Source organism: Taudactylus pleione, unplaced genomic scaffold, assembly GCF_031769625.1.
Source record: "Taudactylus pleione unplaced genomic scaffold, aTauple2 ptg000139l, whole genome shotgun sequence".
Taxonomy (NCBI): domain Eukaryota; kingdom Metazoa; phylum Chordata; class Amphibia; order Anura; family Myobatrachidae; genus Taudactylus; species Taudactylus pleione.
Genome location: NW_028284541.1, coordinates 3,804,852 through 3,827,360, shown reverse-complemented (window position 1 = coordinate 3,827,360; position 22,509 = coordinate 3,804,852). Strand labels below are relative to the sequence as shown.

General features: G+C 46.5%; 1 protein-coding gene across 1 annotated transcript in view; it reads left to right on the top strand.

Moving 5' to 3' along the window:
- Nucleotides 1-22,509, top strand: part of RTN1 (reticulon 1) — a 228,157-nt gene that overhangs the window by 96,547 nt on the left and 109,101 nt on the right. The window contains exon 2 of the mRNA XM_088473717.1: nt 3,712-4,458. Coding sequence (XP_088329843.1) covers nt 3,712-4,458 — 747 coding nt within the window. The remainder of the gene's footprint in view (nt 1-3,711; nt 4,459-22,509) is intronic.

Genomic DNA, 22,509 nt, shown 5'->3' with positions numbered 1-22,509 from the left:
AGGTGGATACCTTGGGCGCGGTAATGGGCTGGCTGGCCGCCTCCCATTTTGGTACGGGTCAAGTATGGAGTGGCAGTTGGTGGATCTTGCATTATGGGGCCGTTCTTTCGGTGCCACCATTCTTTATCTGTCTTTTCCTCTTCTTAGTCACTTAGCATTGTTAGCATTTTTTAGTATCTGCTAGTTTAAATAGCCATTTATAGTTTTAAATAGGAAAATAATTAAAAGCTGACCTTTCTTTCCCCTTGAGCAAGTCTCAGTGTTGTTATTTCAATATTGTTATGATTACTGATTTGCACTACACTGGGAGTGGGAGGACATACATCTGGTGATGGGGAGTTTATTAATCAGTAACCATACAATAACAAGCAAGACAGCTTTGTATGTATTTATATGAGTTATGCTGGGTACACACTGGCAGACATATCGGCCGTTCAATATGTCCTGTGCACGTCGACCAGTGTGTACAGACAATATGTCTTTGAACAATGTCGTTCAGAGACATATCCCGTTAGCTGTGCAAAGCAGCCAATGGCAATTATATCTGCTCATCATGCTGTGTGTACGGGCGGTCAGCTGACCGCTCATACACTTGCTGCAGAGACCACCGGGGAGGGAGCCGCACCGTGACCCCCGTCCAGCAGGACCCTCGGCTAGATTATAGATGATGGTAGTTCAGTGTGTATGAACAACCATCATTATCAGATATATCTGCAGATCAATCGATCTGCAGATATATCTTTTAGGTATGTACCCAGCTTATTCCAGTGACTTATGGTTGAGACTGGCACTAAAGGATAATATAGGATGTAGAGATATGTTGTTGATAGGGATTGGACTGGTGGTGCAGGGGCGAGCGCTAGAAGACTAAAGCCAAATCCAGGACCCCTGGTAGAATGAGATCTGATTCTCAAAAGCTAGAATACTCAGCGGTATCAGACACCGAATTTCAGGTACAGTGAGCTGGTAGGGTGTAGCATGTACACATCACTACAAATAATGAGGAAAGTAAGTTTAAGTCCCTGAGAAAGATCCCTTTGAGAGGACGGTCTTTTGTTTTAAACAAATTCCATATCTTGTTGAAAATCTTGTGCTGGATGGGAGTGTCCGGGTGCTTACAGTGATTGGCGATCAAGCATCTTTCCATGTTGGGAATTTTCATGGATAATTTATCAGAGTGTTTATCCAAACCACCTAGTGGCATACCTAGAAGAAGGGAACTAGGGAGTTTAGAGAAAGGAACTTAGGTGATATCACTAATAAGGTTGGCTACACTTCACCATAATACTGTAGAGCTATTTTATGGCAGGACTACCAAATGTGGATTAAAGTAAATTTTCCCCATGAGTTCTCTATCATTGGTCGGAAGCAGTATCAGAGATCTTCTGTAGTGTGGTGTGGTCTATGGGCTGTACGCACCCGCCAGCTGCGAAAATATGCTAATGAATGCAATCGCAAGGCAACCACAGCACTATACCAAGACGCCCATCACTGTATAAAGCCGCCCTCTTCCCATGACGTGCATCCACAAGTCAGCGAAAACATCGGTAACATCGGAACCGTTCGCACAGTTGTGCTTGACTTGACCCTACCTCACAAACTGCTAAACTTCCTGTCGCCATCTAGACCTCTGCCAGCGTATGCAATCGCAGTGGCTTAATTATGCACGCCCCTGTAACAGCGTTCAAACGCACAGGCACGCCTGCATTTCTCTGACCATCCCCCCTCTCCAGCCCTAAACGGTCACTTCATGTCAATCACTATGCTATTGGACTGCGTGCTCACTGCGAACGCTTCCCGATTGCAGCGGCCCGTTCGCGCACTCGCATTGCGATGCATGCGCATGGCACAAACATCAACCGGTTGCGTGCGAACGTAGCTGTGCGATCCAACCTGAATATGTACCCTATAGGCATACTTAGAGACAATGAATGAGAGAGGATTTTGGAACCCTTTCCCTCACTGTAGACCATGTATGTTCCTCTGTGGCCCACTCTGTTGTAGACTTTTTATGCAGAGTGCAGTGGTGTCCACTCTTTGTTTGATTTTTCTATAAGAAAAATGGTGGATTGATCATAACAATAAATGAGCACATCTCAGCGGTCCAGGGCTGCAGACATGCTGGGGCTGATTCTGAGACGCGCGCAAGTGGCTGTAGCTGCAGGCAACCACGGAAGCCTTATTTACTACCTAATACTAATGCGAGATTCCTTTAGGGTTAATGCTGGGGTTTATGCATCTGTAGACGGAAAACCCGTGCCACCCATTCATTTCACACCAGTTGCCTCAACCATCGTTATTAGTATTAGCACGTACACCAGTCCCATGCTAGGTACAAGAGACCCAGCAGAAACAGGCCAGGTTCCCGTGCACAGAGAACCGCCCAACTCAGACTCAGTCCCACTGTGTGTAGGTCGTCAGTTCTGAGGCTCGGCAGATGATACAGCTTGTAGGGCTTATTGTATTAATCATGAAAATGGAGACTATACTGAAACAAACTGCAGAGTTTGGTGGTTAAGCCAAAATAAACGTAAATGCTTGGAACTTGCAACTACTCTGATATGGTTACCTAACATTAAATATTACTAACTTGGATTAAATGAAATAATTGTTATTAAGGGCTCTATTTACTACAATCCGCATTTGTAATGCAGATTGTAGTGTGATATTACCGACTGAATTCGCAATGCGAATTCAAGCAATATCACAGGGATTTACTACAAATCCCTTGCAGGGACAGAGCTTGCAATAAAGTTCTGTCCCTGCGAATCCCCTCTGGAACCTTATCACGGTATTTTCGAAAAAAAATACCGTGACAAGTGCTCCGCGCATGCGCTGACCAGCCGCCGCTGCTACGCCCCCTGGTGCTAAGCCCCGCCGCCACGATCGCAGACACCCCCCCGCAACCACCTCTCCCTTAATTACACTTACCTGCAGTTATCGGGCCTCCGGTGATGTCCTCTGTAGCTCCGGTCAGCTGACATCCCGTACTACACTGCGGCCCTGTCAGGTGACGACCGGGCCCTAGTGCAACATGGGAGACCAGCTTACCGGAAGGAGGACATCATCAGAGCCCTGAACTCCGGTCCCTGGACTCAGGTAAGTTTGTTTTTTTTTTTCTACTTTTTTTTACAGTGAATCAGCGTGTGGTCTGTTTAGACCACACAGCTGATCACTGGGGCCGGCTCCTGGCTTTGCTCTGCACTTTAGAGCGGAGCAGGAGTCCGGTAACCGAGGGAAACCCTGGATAACGCCACCTCCAAGTGGCATTATTATCACAGGGCTTTCCCCTGTATTTTTTCACAATTTATTTTTAGTAACTTTGGTCGGATCACATTTCCCATTAGAATTATGGGTAATGCTGTCTGCTTACTAAAAATAAGTGATAATTAGGGGTTGGAGTAGAATTTTACGAATTCTACTCCAATTGTTCTTTAGTAACTGTAGGTGATGCTAAAATAATGTGAAAAGGGTGTGAAAACACCCTTTTTCACATTATTTTAGTAAAAATAATGTTAATAAATAGGCCCCTAAAACTCTTATTGAGAGTAGTGTAATTTACAAGAGAGGAGACTGTTTTATCCATATTACCAAATTCAGTAGACAATGTATTTATTGCCAGTCTGTATTTTATATTGTATATGTTAACTTTAGAACAACTGGCAGTTATTTTAATAACCAGGTTATTTTCTTTTTATGTTGTGATTTTAGATTACGCAAACTCCAAGAAGGTACCAGCCGGTGGAGACGGAGCCTTTTACACTTCTCTGACATCAGATGAGCGCTATATGGCACAGCCTGACTCCACTTACTTCACAGGGATTCTGAAGAAGGAGGATGGTGGCACTCGCTTAGACAATGAGGAACTGTGCTTTGGTTACCATTCACAAGACATGCCAATATTTGAGTCTCGTGGCTTGTTTAGCTCTGATTCGGGGATTGAGATGACACCTGCAGAAAGTAAGGATGTGATCAAAACATTGTCAGACCCCATGGAAGATGATAAACTGGAAGCCTACAAGTATATTGACATCCGCAGGTCTCCAGATATTAAACCACAACGGTCACCAGAACAAGAAGTCGATGAGGGAAAGGCAGGCCCATTTGCATACGAGTTTTCTCCCAAAGGACGTATGCCTGATGGTTCCACAAACACTTGGCAAAAGGACCCATATAATGACCAAGTATATGAAGACCTCTCATTCGCACCATACATGGAGGAACCAGGTGACAACATGGGATTGTATAGTAACACAGGAACCAGAAATGCTAAAGCATCTCCAGTAAAAATTACCCTTACTGGGACAGAATCGTCCTTTGAAAGTGACTTTATTGATACTAGCCAGGATCTATCTGACGTAGGCTTAAAGCCAGGCTCTGACATGGTTCCAACAGTAATGGTTTCAGAACCAGAAGATGACAGTCCTGAGTCTCTCACTCCACCCTCAACAGATGCAGGTGAGCAGTGTTATATCTCTTACACTGACATTTTTATTTTCTCTTTATATTTTTTTACAAATTTTAATATTACAGGATGGCTGTATGCAAATACTCTTGTTTTGTTTTATTACTTCACCTTGTCTCTGTGATGGTTCTAGTGAAGTCACCACTTCCAAGACTTGCTCTCTAATTTCCAGAATCCCTTTGGATCTTCCCAGAGTTCTGGATCCCCATTGCACTTATTACATTTACCTGTGTCTGGATCCCCTGTACACTTACTACATTTACCCGTGTCTGGATCCCCAGTGCATTTACTACATTTACCCGTGTCTGGATCCCTAGTGCACTTACTACATTTACCCGTGTCTGGATCCCCAGTGCACTTACTACATTTACCCGTGTCTGGTTCCCCTGTACACTTACTACATTTACCCGTGTCTGGATCCCCTGTACACTTACTACATTTACCCGTGTCTGGATCCCCAGTGCATTTACTACATTTAGCCGTGTCTGGATCCCCAGTGCATTTACTACATTTACCCGTGTCTGGATCCCTAGTGCACTTACTACATTTACCCGTGTCTGGATCCCCATTGCACTTATTACATTTACCTGTGTCTGGATCCCCTGTACACTTATTACATTTACCCGTGTCTGGATCCCCTGTACACTTACTACATTTACCCGTGTTTGGATCCCCAGTGCACTTACTACATTTACCCGTGTCTGGATCCCCTGTACACTTATTACATTTACCCGTGTCTGGATCCCCAGTGCACTTACTACATTTACCCGTGTCTGGATCCCCAGTGCATTTACTACATTTACCCGTGTCTGGATCCCCAGTGCATTTACTACATTTACCCATGTCTGGATCCCTAGTGCACTTACTACATTTACCCGTGTCTGGATCCCCAGTACATTTACTCCATTTACTCGTGTCTGGATCCCCAGTGCACTTACTACATTTACCCGTGTCTGGATCCCCAGTGCATTTACTACATTTACCCGTGTCTGGATCCCCAGTGCACTTACTACATTTACCCGTGTCTGGATCCCCAGTGCACTTACTACATTTACCCGTGTCTGTATCCCCTGTACACTTATTACATTTATCCGTGTCTGGATCCCCAGTGCACTTACTACATTTATCCGTGTCTGGATCCCCAGTGCATTTACTACATTTACCCGTGTCTGGATCCCTAGTGCACTTACTACATTTACCCGTGTCTGGATCCCGAGTGCACTTACTACATTTACCCGTGTCTGGATCCCCAGTGCACTTATTACATTTACCCGTGTCTGGATCCCCAGTGCACTTACTACATTTACCCGTGTCTGGATCCCCAGTGCACTTACTACATTTACCCGTGTCTAGATCCTCTGTGCACTTACTACATTTACCCGTGTCTGGATCCCCTGTACACTTATTACATTTACCCGTGTCTGGATCCCCATTGCACTTATTACATTTACCTGTGTCTGGATCCCCTGTACACTTACTACATTTACCCGTGTCTGGATCCCCAGTGCATTTACTACATTTACCCGTGTCTGGATCCCTAGTGCACTTACTACATTTACCCGTGTCTGGATCCCCAGTGCACTTACTACATTTACCCGTGTCTGGTTCCCCTGTACACTTACTACATTTACCCGTGTCTGGATCCCCTGTACACTTACTACATTTACCCGTGTCTGGATCCCCAGTGCATTTACTACATTTAGCCGTGTCTGGATCCCCAGTGCATTTACTACATTTACCCGTGTCTGGATCCCCAGTGCATTTACTACATTTACCCATGTCTAGATCCCTAGTGCACTTACTACATTTACCCGTGTCTGGATCCCCAGTGCACTTACTACATTTACCCGTGTCTGGATCCCCATTGCACTTATTACATTTACCTGTGTCTGGATCCCCAGTGCACTTACTACATTTACCCGTGTCTGGATCCCCTGTACACTTATTACATTTACCTGTGTCTGGATCCCCTGTACACTTATTACATTTACCCGTGTCTGGATCCCCTGTACACTTACTACATTTAGCCGTGTCTGGATCCCCTGTACACTTACTACATTTACCCGTGTTTGGATCCCCAGTGCACTTACTACATTTACCCGTGTCTGGATCCCCTGTACACTTATTACATTTACCCGTGTCTGGATCCCCAGTGCACTTACTACATTTACCCGTGTCTGGATCCCCAGTGCATTTACTACATTTACCCGTGTCTGGATCCCCAGTGCATTTACTACATTTACCCTGTGTCTGGATCCCTAGTGCACTTACTACATTTACCCGCGTCCCGATCCTCTGTGCACTTGTAACCTCTATTTGCGTCTGCATCCCCAGTGCACTTGTTCGCTACCTGCGACTGTGACTCTCCCTGAGTGTCAGAGCTATTATATACTCTCCCATCACCTCTTCTAGGTCTTCCTGTGTCCGCTAGTACCGGATACCTGACCAAAGGGCCGCAACCTGCTTGCAGGGTGCAGCTAAGCCCAAAACCAAACACCTCCCGATAAGTTAGACTCCGCACTTTTGGTCAGGTCTCGTCAACCTCCAGTGCTAGTGGATGAGGAAGACATATATACAGGCCCCCCGTCTTCTGCTATCTCCATCCCCCAGGGCCCCGGCTTCGAGCCCTCCGGCTGAGGATCCCGGGAACGTAAGCGTGACATCCTCTATCTATAATACAGCTTTGCTTTAATATTATAATTAAGTTTCCCACCATTCCACAATGGCTAGACAATTATTTACTTCTGGGAAAACATTGGTGTTTTTTTTCTGGCTCCCTAATAAAACATGATACTTCTATTCCTTTAAAATACCACCCTCTACAACAGTACCTGCAGTTATTGTAACTACAAAGAATTTTTACGATGTTGATATCTTCAAATCATCCCTAGGAGTAAATTTACTAAAGGTAGCCCCAGGAACAGACAAACCACAGGTGCACAACTCCAAATTACTGATTATATATAAATACATTATGAAATAACATTTTGCAATCAATAGAGGTCTTTAGCATAATCATGGCCAAGGTTATGGGCCTACCCACCATATCCAGGTAACCTCTTTAGGGTAGGTCCCTAACATACTAGGGTTCAAATCCAGAGCACAGGACACCCCTAAAAAGTCCTGCGCTCTGGATTTGAACCCTAGTATGTTAGGGACCTACCCTATAGAGGTTACCTGGATATGGTGGGTAGACCCATAACCTTGGCCATGATTATGCTAAAAACCTCTATTGATTGCAACATTTTATTGCATAATGTATTTTTATATATATATATATATAATTAATAATTTGGAGTTGTGCACCTGTGATTTGTCTGTTCCTGTGCCTGCAAGAAGTCTCAACAGGTAGCACCTCCCATTATATATATTCAGGGTGTGCAGTCCAGGAATCTTTCCTATAAAGGTAGCCCCACCCAGAAAAAATATTTGCCTGGCTGCATATGGCATACTTGCTTACTCACGGGAGGTTTCCCAAAACCGAAGTAGTGCTCCCGGCCGCCCAGATGAGTGGGCAAGTTTCCCGGAGCCGTCCGCCACCTCAGCTGCGTGCGCCCACTTCTCGGCTGAAGTGGGTGGTACAGGCAGTCGATGATGCAATTTGGTAATCACAGCAGTGTTTAGCTGAGGGCAGGGCCATCATCGTGATGGGAACGCATCACCATACCTCCAGCACCGGACACCTTCTGTCGTGTCATGCCGCACACAGTGCTGACCCGGTGGGGGCAGCCCAAAAGTCAGCAAGTATGTCGCATGGTATGAGAAAAACTTCCCCATGCCAAGCAATCATTGTTCCAAAAAACAGTTCTGAATTAAAAAAAAAATATACAAAAAATTCACATGGAGAATAGTAATATATCTTTTTATTTTTACATTTTTTTAATAAATTAATACTAGTTTCGTTTTTCAGTCACACTATGCATGTGTGATCTACTGTAGCTTTAAATTTCTGGCTCCACGTGCCCAGCCCTTCACCCACGGCCGTGCGTTTGACCTGCTCCTGGGACAGTGGCAGTTGGGGAGTTTGACTGGTGTGGCGCACCTGTAAAGGCACACATCCACTAGATGATTAAATTGAGTGATTGAACGATAACGATATCGTTATCATTCAGTCGTTCATTAATCGTTTGCAAATGGCTCACTAAAATGTTTTTAACGAGTTAATGACTGCTCGGTCAGTGTAGGCACAGCACAGACTGACAAACGACTGCACGGTTACACTGTTGTAATCGTGCGTCGTTGTCATGTCTTTGAGTGAATGTGTGCCTTAAGGCCGTAATGCAGGTGTTGGAAGGTGAGCTCAGGCAGGGCTGACACTTTACTGTGGAGTAGAAGGGCTAAACAGAAAAAAATAATGAGATTAATAAGAAATCACAAACCTTTAGATAAACCAAGTGGAAAAAATTATAACAAAAAAAGTTAAGTGTCTTAGAATCACTTCCACCATTGTCAAATAATAAAACACCCCCTCCAAAAGAATATGTAAAAAAACACTTTCTGCGATATTTGCGGGTACACGCAGACAGGCTGTAGTGTTGTCAGGGTGTGGTAACCTTGACTTTATGTGGTAAGTAAAGAGTTTACCTTGTGTGTTGTGGTTCAATCTTCACTCGACTTACGGAAAGGTGAGAGTAATGGAAGCACATGAAGGGGTGACGAGGCAGCTTGTGGTTTTTATTTTGTGAACACAGGTTTATTAGAGAGTCGGCAGGGCACTTGCATAAATAACACTCCGCATTCAATGAGGCAGCCTTTGTATTGCATCAGTGGGAAAAACATCAATAATGAGATTACACATAAAAACAATGGCATTTGCACGGCACCATACGGATTGGTGTAATAATACTTCGGCAGTATGACCATACAATGTAAGGCAACTTTTACGTTACTATTCACAGTTGAATTCAGTATTGAGCATACATTCTTATCTCAAACGGTTGCACACTACAAGAAAACAATTCAGCAATGATGTCAGTACTAAACTAACAGTTTCAATGTCCAGATGACCTTAAACACAAAACACTGTATTCCTACCCGTCTTCGCTGCTGCAGCTGGTGGAGCTCTTATAGATCAGTTTAAGTTGACCATGGTACTAGTCCCACTTAGTGTAGCATTTGTTAGTATTAAATCTGGGAGGGAAGAATCGCCAATGTGTATATGGAAGTCCTGTACACAGTACAGCAATTCAGTCACTGAATGTTAATTCCACTTTTCTCTCTATAAGCACATTCAATTCTCAGGCAATCAGGTTATTCAATATTCCTAAACAACTGTTACTGTAAAGTGTCCCGCAGTTCTATCCCAGGTTGAAGGGCTATATTATCTCCTTTCAGTAGTGTATTCCAGCTTTCAAGTATCAAAGAATCACTGTGCTGTGAAATAGGACAGTCTTGGTGTGATCCGGAAAACATGCAGGGTAAATATTGGTGAGCTTGGTCAGTGAAGCAGATAACTCCTATATACTGAAAGTGAAAGTAACACTGAGGTTCTGCTATTTGCAACAAGGTATGAGAAAGTCCAGTACTACTGAGTGTCAGTGCAGCTCTGCCTGTGGTGCAATCAATCTTCCACTCACCACTTCTGTAGCTACCTCTGGTGCAAGGCTATGTAACTTTTCCACTGCTGGAGCTGTATGTCTATACTGCAGTTAATCGGTGGCCATCTTGTGGTTGGCAGCATGGCAACTCAAAGCAATTGTTGCTGTTGGCCTGCGGCCATCTTGTGGTTGGCAGAAAAAGTTATAAATCACAATAGGACAGCGACTTCTCTTATAAGTAGTATAACTGAAATGAGGGTGCTTTGAAGTTACCCTATGATGGCTGCTGCTGTGGTATGGGGCAGGGGGGATGATTACCCTGTACTGCGTGTTGCCACTGTGGCTGTGTACCTCCACGAGCGGCTCTTGCTGCTGCGCTGGACGCCTTAATGGTGTGCTGCTCTTCGTTGCTGTGGCTCACCTGACCCGGTCTATCTTCCGCGGGTCCCCGGCGTCCACGCTCCCGGCTCGGCTGCTCCACACTCCACTAGAGCTTTGCAGCTTGGCGGTCTCTGCCCGCTGTCCTCGTGCTGCACGCCACACCTCTCCTCAGCTCCTGGCACGCCCTCTATATTTCACCCTCTTCTTCGCGGGCACCTGACCACACCCACCGCTTGAGAGACAGGACAGGCTCATCCAATCAGCACCAGCTGTCCCCTTGCTTCACACGTGCTGGGGAGACATGTATTAACTCCTTCCTTGCCCAAAGTGGTATTAACCCCTCACAGTCCTAGGGGTGTCCGTTTCATGGGTGTCACATCCCTCCATACTGAAATGATGCGTGTCCTCACGCTTGGTCCAATAATAAAGGGAAACAGAACAAAGGATAATTCCCAAATAACAGAGTATTGGCATCTGTAAGTCACAAATCCTCGGCATCAATGAACATAGGATGAATAGATCATGATCCTGACTACGCCTAACCATTAACTATCACACTAGCACAAATGTACACATAAATACAACATATCAATGTCAAACAGATTAGTGCAATCAGGAAAATATAAACAGTACTAAAGGTGCCTCTACCGACCTCTCTATTGTCTGTAACGCGTGGGCAGTATTCCTTGGGTGCTCCTGGTCGAGCGTCTCACTTCACCAATTTCAGGGACGTCTGCAATGACTTCCTCAACCACAGGCGATTGCCTCATTTCTGGGGTCGGGGAACCGGCCACGACAGGCCAATACATACTCAGGACAAGACTCAATGGGTCATTTAGCATCGACAACTGATCTCGGGCTGGGTGTGATGGTGGAGAATCAGGTAGTAATTCTGGAGCTCTGTGAGGGTTAGGGCACAATTTGAGTTGATCCCGATGTACAACTTTCGGTTGACCACCTTCTACCTTATCAATCTGGTACACGGCTATTTCAGCGTTGGGAATGCCGGTAACTACATATGGATCAGGCTCCCATTGCGAATCCAATTTGCTGTGCCGCCGATTATTTCGCCTTAGCACGACATCTCCTACGGTTAATGGTCTGGCATGTGCGGTCGCATCGTATCGATCCTTTTGTCGATCACGGATAGCATCCATACGTTGGTCCACAAGAGCTCGAGCAGTCTGTAATCTACGCTGGTGTTCTACGACCCAATCCCCTTGGAAGCAAGAATCTGTGGCATCATCCGAAGCCAGGCCTAAGTGAACGTCAGCGGGTAGTTTCCCAGATCGTCCAAAAAGCAGATAATATGGCGTGTATCCTGTGGAGCTGTGCACAGTGTTGTTGTAGACAAAGATCAGTTCTGCTAGCAGAGTGGGCCACTCACGTCTTTGTGGAAGGGGTACAGCTCGGAGTAAATTTATCACAGTTTGGTTCATCCTTTCGCAGGCCCCGTTGCACTGAGGATGGTATGCTGTAGTGCGTAATTTCACACACCCGTACAACTGGCATAGTTCTTGGAAGAGTAGGGCTTCAAACGCAGGCCCCTGATCCGTCAGAATACTAGCAGGGTACCCGTAGGGCCGTACAAATGCTCGCCAGACTATTTCTGCTGTCGTCTTTGCCGTGAGATCCCGAACTGGCAGTACAACGGCAAACTTGGTGTAATGGTCAATTATGGTTACAGCATATTGATATCCATTGCTACTTGGTTCTAGCTTCACATGGTCGATAGTTACGAGTTCTAGTGGTTGTCGGGTAACAATGGGGTGCAGCGGTGCTTTCTCTTCTGATGGAGCCGGTCTACGTGCTGTGCATATTTCGCAAGATTTGCACCAGTCTTCCACATCCTGACGCATATTCCCCCAGTAAAATCTTCGACGTAGGGTCATCTCGGTCTTTTGACAGCCGAAATGGCCAGAGTGATCACGATAGGCCCGTAGGATAAGATCGATTTTCACAGGGGGCACCACCAACTGCTCAATCAACAGATGTGTCTTTGGATCTGTGCTCTGTCGTAGCAATAGGCCTCTTCGCAACATCAAACGGTCCTTTTGCCGCCACAATTGGATTAGGTCCGGGGTTGCAGCTTGTCTCTGAATTCGGGCCAACCCCTGACGAGAGGCCAGCAACTGTTTCACCCTTTTTAAGGTTGGGCTTGCGTCCTGCCAGACAGTCCGATCTCCTTCCATCTCCACGCCCTGAATTTCCTGCACTCTCGCAGGGATGGGAACCATAGCATTCTGTTCCGGTGCTCTTCTTTTCAAACTGAAGTTGGGAGTTTCAATCTGCTCCCACCTGTCTATTCCTTCCAATTCACTTTCGCCCGTCTGTAGCCGGGAGAGTGCATCAGCATTCGCGTTACTTTGCCCACTTCTGTATACTACTTTGAACTGGTAGTTGGCCAGTCTGGAGGACCCCCTTTGTTCCAAAGCTCCTAGAGGGGTGGTGGCTTGATGAGCCAGTGGGTTACAGTCCGTATAAGCTACAAACGGTGTTGCCGCTCGATAGTCTCTGAATTTTTCTGTCACTGCCCACACCAAGGCAAGAAACTCGAGTTTGTAGGCGCTGTAATTGGCGTCGTTCCGTTCGGTGGGACGTAGACTGCGACTAGCGTAAGCGATCACACGCTCTTGATTTTCCTGAACTTGGGCAAGTACAGCTCCCAACCCTTGCTTGCTGGCATCCGTGTACAGCCGGAACGGGTGGTTGTAATCTGGGTAGGCCAGCACAGGGGCCTCTGTCAAGACTTTCTTCAGCAGGTCGAAGGCTGTCTGTCGTTCAGTCGTCCACTCTATGGGAATTCGTTTGTTATACTTATCCTTAGGGATCCCTCGTAGAACTTCTAATAGAGGGGCGGCGACTTTGGCAAAGTTCTTCACAAACCGTCGATAATATCCTACAAATCCAAGGAACCGTCGGACATCTTTGACTGTCAGCGGGATGGGCCATTCCAATACCGCTTTCACCTTTTCGGGGTCCGGGGTCACACCCTCAGGGCTTACAATGTGACCTAAGTACTGAACTCGGGGCTTGAGCAGGTGGCACTTGGATGGCTTCAGCTTCAGACCGAATCTAGTCAGCTGTTGGAAAACCTCCCGTAAGTGTTGCAGATGGTCAGAGTAGGTTTTTGAAAAGATGATAATGTCATCCAATTATAGGAGAACCACATCGAAATTCCTATGGCCTAGACAATGCTCCATCACGCGTTGGAAGGTGGCGGGAGCATTGCATAAGCCAAATGGCATACGGTTGAATTCATAGAGCCCCATTGGTGTGACGAAGGCAGTCTTCTCCTTGTCCTCTTCCTTCATCTGAACCTGCCAGTAGCCGCTGGTCAAATGTAGGGTTGAGAAATATTTGGCAGATTTGAGCGCCGTCAGAGACTCCTCAATTCGGGGTAGAGGATAGGCATCCTTATGTGTGATAGCATTCAGCTTCCTGTAGTCTACACAGAATCTTAGCTGGCCATCCTTTTTGCGAACTAACACCAATGGGGCTGCCCATGGGCTGTGACTCTCTCTGATGATGCCATTGCTCTTCATGTCCTCCAACAGTTGCCGTACGGGCTGATATAGCGCTGGTGCCAATGGGCGATGCCGCTCCTTTATGGGTGGGGCATCCCCTGTCAGGATACGATGGTGTATCTCCTTCACGATACCCAGATCTGTAGGGCTATGGCTGAAAGTCTCAGCATTATTCTTCACAACCTGGAGGATTCCGGCCTTATGGTCTCTCGGTGTACTGCCATCCCCTACCTGAATCTCTGCCCACCATTCATCTTCCTGCTCATCAGCTGTACTACTCTCCGTGGTTACTTGACACTGATTAGCTTGTAAGGATGGATATACGACATCTTGAAATGAGGTCCACAATAATCGGGCCAGTGGCTGGCATCGATACAACTTGATTGCGTAATTATGGGGATTTAAGATCCGCACTGGGACTCGTCCGTTCTTCACAGTGACTAGGGTACTGGCTACTACCGCCTCCTGGTGAGCGGACGTTAAACAGGGTTCAATTAAGGCCTCATAGCTTCTGCCAGCTGGTCCGCATCGTGCCTTGCCCCAGAGGATGGTCTCTGAATTGGGTTGCAATTTGATGGGCGTACTATCCATTAGTCTAACCTTTCCAATCTCTCCCTCATTATGGGCGAACCTCTGGTGACCTTGAAGCACCCTGATAGTCTTCTGTATGATTCTTCGCTCCCCGGTGACCAACTGAGACAATTCACTCCTTAGTGTGGCCAATAGCTCCTCCGGACATTGCTGTAAGACGTTCATTCCTAGAATCACCGGTGCTACTTTAGCTTCACTGCTCTCAGTGATCAGACATCCCTGTAGTGGAAGGAGGGTTTCTCCGATCTGCATATTAGCCTCCCAGTACCGCACGCAGGAGATCCCCAGTCCGTTACTAGCAATTAGTTGCAGCCATGAGGGAGGTGGCATCAGCAACTGCCCCTCCTTCCAATAGCGTTGAAAAGCAGGTAGCTGTATGGTGGTGATTTGGGATCCTGTGTCTAACATGGCCAAAACTTCCACGCCATTTATGACAATTGGGATTGTCGGACACGTCCCGACATACCGGGGCCACCACTCTTCAGGATTCGGGTCTACTCTTCCTGTTCTCCCCGAGGCTTGACCCCCACCCTCGGGGTGTTGCAGTTTAACGTCTCCTCTTGCCTGCAGTGTCTCTCCACATGACCTGCCTTCTGGCACCGCCTGCAGATGGGACGGCCTTGAGCATCAAACCGATCTGTTGATCTTCTCCCTTGTCCCCGAGGTGGTTCCCACCAGTCATCAGCCCTTTGTCTTCTCGGCCGCCACCGCGGCTCTTCATAATCCGCCGGTTGGGATTGAGCTAGGCTATGCACCTCCCTACGTATCTCTGCCATTCCCAATGTCATTTCTTCCATCTGTTTCCTCAACAGTTGTATTGGGTCAGGGGATGGCAGCTGCAGCCCATGGGAGGCGGGGTTGGTTTCTTTGGGTGCCTGACATGCATTCCGTAAGCCAGCTTCTGCCGAGTAGGACTGACTTGGTAATTCTGGGAATTCCGTATTATGCTCTTCGACCGTGCCCAACATTTTGATAGCCGCTTCTTTAAAGTCTAAGAAAGTATGCGTCGGAAGTTGTAGTCGCAGTAGTCGCAGTTGAACTCGTGTTCCTTCTCTGTTAGCTCCCTCTATCAATTGGGTGACCAAGGTCTCATCCGGGTTCCTGACTTCTTCCTGATCGACAGCCTGGATTGCCCTCAAGGCCTCCTGCAGAGTGAGGGCGTAGTCACGCAGACTCTCCCCAGGTTTTTGTTTACATGCATATAACCTTATTTTCAAGGTGGATAAGGTACGGGCATCAAAAGTGGTCGCCAGTCGTTTAAGGACTTGTTCTACGTTCTGTTTTTCTCTGGCGGGCCAGGACGTCACTTCCCTGAGTGCCAAATTCTTCAATTGCCCAATGAGGATCTCGACCTGCTGCTGATCACTTAGCGGGTACAAACGGAACAAAGAGGTCATCTTCCTTTTAAACTCGGTGAGAGTGCTTCCTTCTGTGCCATGGTCCTCACCAGAATACGTGGGGAGCCACGGGGCTCCGAAGTAATAGGGGAGCGTGATAGGATTGATCTGTGCCACAGGGGGGTTGATCGGTGCTCCTGCGCCAGCAGGCGGTACTGCCTGGGCTGGTGGATCGGTCGACATGGCTCTTCTATACTTCCAACCTTCTCACTTTGGACTCCGTTAATCCTGTTCGTGACGCCAGTTGTGGTAACCTTGCCTTTATGTGGTAAGTAAAGAGTTTACCTTGTGTGTTGTGGTTCAATCTTCACTCGACTTACGGAGAGGTGAGAGTAATGGAAGCACATGAAGGGGTGACGAGGCAGCTTGTGGTTTTTATTTTGTGAACACAGGTTTATTAGAGAGTCGGCAGGGCACTTGCATAAATAACACTCCGCATTCAATGAGGCAGCCTTTGTATTGCATCAGTGGGAAAAACATCAATAATGAGATTACACATAAAAACAATGGCATTTGCACGGCACCATACGGATTGGTGTAATAATACTTCGGCAGTATGACCATACAATGTAAGGCAACTTTTACGTTACTATTCACAGTTGAATTCAGTATTGAGCATACATTCTTATCTCAAACGGTTGCACACTACAAGAAAACAATTCAGCAATGATATCAGTACTAAACTAACAGTTTCAATGTCCAGATGACCTTAAACACAAAACACTGTATTCCTACCCGTCTTCGCTGCTGCAGCTGGTGGAGCTCTTATAGATCAGTTTAAGTTGACCATGGTACTAGTCCCACTTAGTGTAGCATTTGTTAATATTAAATCTGGGAGGGAAGAATCGCCAATGTGTATATGGAAGTCCTGTACACAGTACAGCAATTCAGTCACTGAATGTTAATTCCACTTTTCTCTCTATAAGCACATTCAATTCTCAGGCAATCAGGTTATTCAATATTCCTAAACAACTGTTACTGTAAAGTGTCCCGCAGTTCTATCCCAGGTTGAAGGGCTATATTATCTCCTTTCAGTAGTGTATTCCAGCTTTCAAGTATCAAAGAATCACTGTGCTGTGAAATAGGACAGTCTTGGTGTGATCCGGAAAACATGCAGGGTAAATATTGGTGAGCTTGGTCAGTGAAGCAGATAACTCCTATATACTGAAAGTGAAAGTAACACTGAGGTTCTGCTATTTGCAACAAGGTATGAGAAAGTCCAGTACTACTGAGTGTCAGTGCAGCTCTGCCTGTGGTGCAATCAATCTTCCACTCACCACTTCTGTAGCTACCTCTGGTGCAAGGCTATGTAACTTTTCCACTGCTGGAGCTGTATGTCTATACTGCAGTTAATCGGTGGCCATCTTGTGGTTGGCAGCATGGCAACTCAAAGCAATTGTTGCTGTTGGCCTGCGGCCATCTTGTGGTTGGCAGAAAAAGTTATAAATCACAATAGGACAGCGACTTCTCTTATAAGTAGTATAACTGAAATGAGGGTGCTTTGAAGTTACCCTATGATGGCTGCTGCTGTGGTATGGGGCAGGGGGGATGATTACCCTGTACTGCGTGTTGCCACTGTGGCTGTGTACCTCCACGAGCGGCTCTTGCTGCTGCGCTGGACGCCTTAATGGTGTGCTGCTCTTCGTTGCTGTGGCTCACCTGACCCGGTCTATCTTCCGCGTGTCCCCGGCGTCCACGCTCCCGGCTCGGCTGCTCCACACTCCACTAGAGCTTTGCAGCTTGGCGGTCTCTGCCCGCTGTCCTCGTGCTGCACGCCACACCTCTCCTCAACTCCTGGCACGCCCTCTATATTTCACCCTCTTCTTCGCGGGCACCTGACCACACCCACCGCTTGAGAGACAGGACAGGCTCATCCAATCAGCACCAGCTGTCCCCTTGCTTCACACGTGCTGGGGAGACATGTATTAACTCCTTCCTTGCCCAAAGTGGTATTAACCCCTCACAGTCCTAGGGGTGTCCGTTTCATGGGTGTCACAAGGGGACACAGGTAGGATGGATAAATAGACAGGGCCTGATTCAGAGGTGGATGCATTTAAAAAGGTTACCACCGGTGGACGCCGATTGGAATTACATGACGATCCATGCAACTCTGATAGGCATTCCTGGGCGGTGACTGAGGCAGTGACTGTCATCAGTGGGCGAGTCGGTGTCAGAGACTGCGTCGAAAGACACAGTTCCACTGACATCGGTGGCCATATAACGTCAGACATTCTGAGCAGCCATACGGTTGCTCTAATGTGCAAAGGTGCGGCCGATGTCCGATCAGCAGATTAGAGCCGCAGCCAGTGGGCGTCTAAGTAGGAAGCCCATTGGTTGCAGCAATAGCATAAATTCACACTACTGCAATACTGTCCATCTCTGTATCAGGCCCATAGAGAGATGTAAAGATCGATAGAACACACACACATATATATATTATACACACACACACACACACATATATATATTATACACACACAGTGTATATATATATATATATATATATATATATATATATATATATATATATATAGAACAGCAAAGAAGACCGGCACTCGTTGCTACTAGATACGATAAGGTTACTGGTACAGTGGGTGCCTTCAGTAAAAATAATGATGCAGAAACCAATAAGACTGCGGCACTCCAGGTATTGATGTGAAAGACTATATTGTATTTGGCATGTATATATATATACACACACACATATATGTACACGGTATACAATCGGGAAGCCGGTCGGGTCTCGGCACCAGTATGCCGACCGCCGGCATCCCAAAGGTAAGTATCGGGGTGTTAGGGGGAGGTTAGGGTGCGGGTTTAGGGTTAGGCACTAGGAGGAGGGTTAGGGTTAGACATCAGGGAGGGAGGATTAGGGTGCGGGGAGGGGGAGGTTTGGTTTAGGCACTGGGGGGAGGTTAGGTTTAGGCACCGAGGAGGGAGTGTTAGGTTTAGGGGGAGGGGGAGGTTAGACTTAGGCACTAGAGGGGGAGGTTAGGGTTAGGCACCAGGGAGGATTAGGGTAGGGGTTAGGGTGAGAGTTACCATCCTTCCTTATGGGTGTCGGGATTCTGGCTGTCAGGATGCCGCTGTCGGTATTCTGACCTGCGGCATCCTGACAGCCAGGATTTCATACCCAACCCCACAGAATCTTCCATACAGCAACACAGTTCTTTTAGTGGACCCTCAGGTCCAGGATCCCTAACCCTAGTCACCCTCGGCCTATAACCTGGGCGATTAATTCACCATCAGGATCATTGTGGATTTGCACTGACACAACTTTAAAGACAGATAACAGGTCCTGCTAATTAGCCCTGCTTGTACCTTACAACTGGTCCCAGGAAAACCTGGACTGGATCTCATTACCATGCAGTTTATTGCTCCATCTCTTGCCAAACATGCTGCTTCACATCAACATCATGTGAAAGTATGCTGTCCCTGTCACACTCCTTCCCCCTTAGCTACAACCACCCTGGTGAAGTTAAAACTTTTTCACACGAGCTCTCTGCCTCGCCAACTTCTATTTGCGTCATCCAACCGCAAACACAATTCTCTACCACTTTCCAGAGCTCGCCTTGCACCCCCTCTTCCTCCCCTACCTTTACCATACGATTGCTTGGAGGTTCGGGACCCACAAACCTTCTGGAAAGGGCATCAGCATTGAGGTGCTGTTTCCCTGGTTGATGCTGTACCTCAAATTTAAATGGCTGTAAAGCCAAAAACCAGCGGCTCAACCGGGCATTCACCTCTTTGTTTGTGTGCATCCACTGTAAGGGAGTAAGCAAGCCGAAATTCTCGCCCCAACAGATAATATTTTAGCGACTCTACTGCCCACTTAATTGCCAAGCACTCCTGTTCCACAGTTGAGTACTTGCGTTCTCTGGGCAGCAATCTCCGGCTAAGATAGAGTATAGGTTTCTCCTTCTCATCTATCTCCTTGGAAAGGACTGCTCCTAAGCCTGTCCCAGAGGCATCAGTCTGCAACACAAACTGCTTCTTAAAGTCAGGAGCTTGCAAAACAGGCTATACACACAAGGCTCGTCTTAAATCCTGCCAAGCAGTCTCTGTTGGCCTAGACTATATTATCTGGTCTGCGTATTTTCTTAAGGCACTCAGTCAGTGGAGCCGCCCTAGTGGCAAAATCACATATGAATCTGCGGTAGTAACCGACCAGACCAAGGAATGTTCTGAGTTGTGATTTACATTTGGGTTTAGGCCATGTGAGGACTGCTTCCACTTTACTGGGCTGAGGTTTAACCTGCCCCTGCCTACTACATATCCCAAGTATTTCGCCTACACCATTCCAATGGCACATTTCTCAGGGTTAGCGGTAAACCCATGTGCCCTTAAAGACTGTAACACTGCTTCTACCCTTGGAAGATGTGACTCACAGTCAGAGCTAAAGATGACAATGTTGTCTAAATATGCAGCTGCATACTCCCTGTAGGGCTGAAGCAACTTATTCATAGCCCTCTGGAAAGTTGCTGGGGCTCCATGCAAACCAAAAGGCAGCATTCTGTACTGGAACAAGCCCTCTGGGGAGGAGAAGGTTGTTTTTGCTTTAACAGCTTCTGTCAAAGGAATCTGCCAATACCCTTTTGTCAAATCAAGAGTGGTGAGATACTGGCTTTTTGCTAGATTCTCCACCAGCTCGTCAACCTGGGGCATAGGGTAGGAATCAAACTGAGAAATTATCTTTAACTTGCGAAAGTCATTACAGAATCTTAAAGCCCCCGAAGGCTTAGGCACTAAGACAATATGGTTATTCTGTTCACTATTTGCCTCAGGTATGCGATCGGGTCTCTGCTTCATTATCACCCCGGTAGGAGTAACAATATCATGCTGTATGATTTGGGTGTTTCCCGGAATAGCAGAGAATACATCTTGGTTTCGTGCTACTAAGCTCAGCACTTCCTGTTTCTGGCTAAGACTGAGGGAGACCTCAATAGGTACCTGACAGTCTGGGGTTTTCTTTGCCACTAAAGTGGGCTGACTGGCACTTTCTTTCCAAGGTTTTAATAGATTTACATGGTAAATTTGTGTCTCCTTTCTTCTACCCTCCTGTCGTACCCTGTAGTTTACAGGTCCCACCGCCTCTATGATCTCATAAGAGCCTCACCATTGAGCATACAATTTGCTTTCAGTAGTAGGCACAAGCTCGAGTACCTTGTCTCCTGGTTTGAAAGACAGGCCGACTGTGGTAACGTCGTGATTGCGTTTCTGACGCTGTTGAGCTCTGTCCATGTGTTCGTTCAGTAGTGGCCCGATCTACCTTCACCGGCCATAGAATTCGGACACAAACTGAACGATATTAGGATCTTGGCATGACTGTTGTTCCCACCTTCCTTTAACTCATCTAAAATCCATCTAAGAGCTCCCATAGAGGAGTTCGAAGGGACTGAACCCCGTGGAGGATTGGGGAACCTCTCGAACTGCAAACATCAAATAGGGCAGGAGTAAATCCCAATCTCGCTTTTCTTGTGATACTTTATCACCTGTTTAAGGGTTTGGTTAAAGCGTTCCACTAGGCCATCTGTTTGCAGGTGATAAAACTGAGGTGGTAATCCTATCTACCCTTAATAGACGGCACAAATCTTTCATTAATTTAGATACAATAGGGGTACCTTGATCCGTCAGGACCACTTTTGGTATTCCCAGACGGGTATATAGCATCAATAACTCCCGGGCAATAGTGCTAGATTTCATATTTTGTAGCTGTATGGCCTCCAGGTACAGTACCTTGTGGCATAATCTACTGCCACTAATATGTATTGATGCACACAAGCAGATTTTTCCACCGGCCCTATCAGATCCATACCAATTTTCTCAAAAGGTAGTCTACTGAACTCAATACATTGCTCTCAACTTCCCACCACCTGGCATTTCTATGCTACTGTATACTACCCAGCTGCATTTTACGCTAAACCGCTATGCAGTGGACATTGTATTGTACACATTACAGGGCCGTCCGTATGACGCTCAGGAAGTTTTTCATAAAGAGAGATCATGTCAAGTTCAATAGTTTTAAAACACAGTACTCTGCACTTCCCGATCCCTTCCTCTCTGTGTATGACCACCCAAGTCCCTTCACCACCTCCTCCCACCACCACGCATTACTATTCAACCTCACTGAGCTCATTGTATGGCTCACCACCACCCTCCACCATCATTCGCTTCGTTTCAATGCCGCCGCATGCTGAGCCCATTAGTGACATTGTACATTCTAACCCTAACCGCAGCCCAACCCTAACGTTGATATGTTCATAAAGTAGACATGCAAAATGTTGACGTTTTGAACATACATGTCAACATTCAGAACCTTTCCACATAACAGTATAGCTATTCTGAATTCACAATAAGACTGCACCCCCTTAGATATGTGCACACTGCTTTGGGGGGTTATATGTAATTAGGAACGTCCCTCAACAAATGTATATATGATTTTTTAAGCCACCATTGTGATTTTGTTTGGGCTGTTGGATTCTCATTAAAAAGTTTCAATAAATGTCTAAAAATCTAAAAATTATTTTTTTCCCATCAAAAGTGGAGCACCAAGGGGAACGTCACATAGTTTTTTTTTTTTTTAATAATAATGTAATGAAATGTAAGTGTTT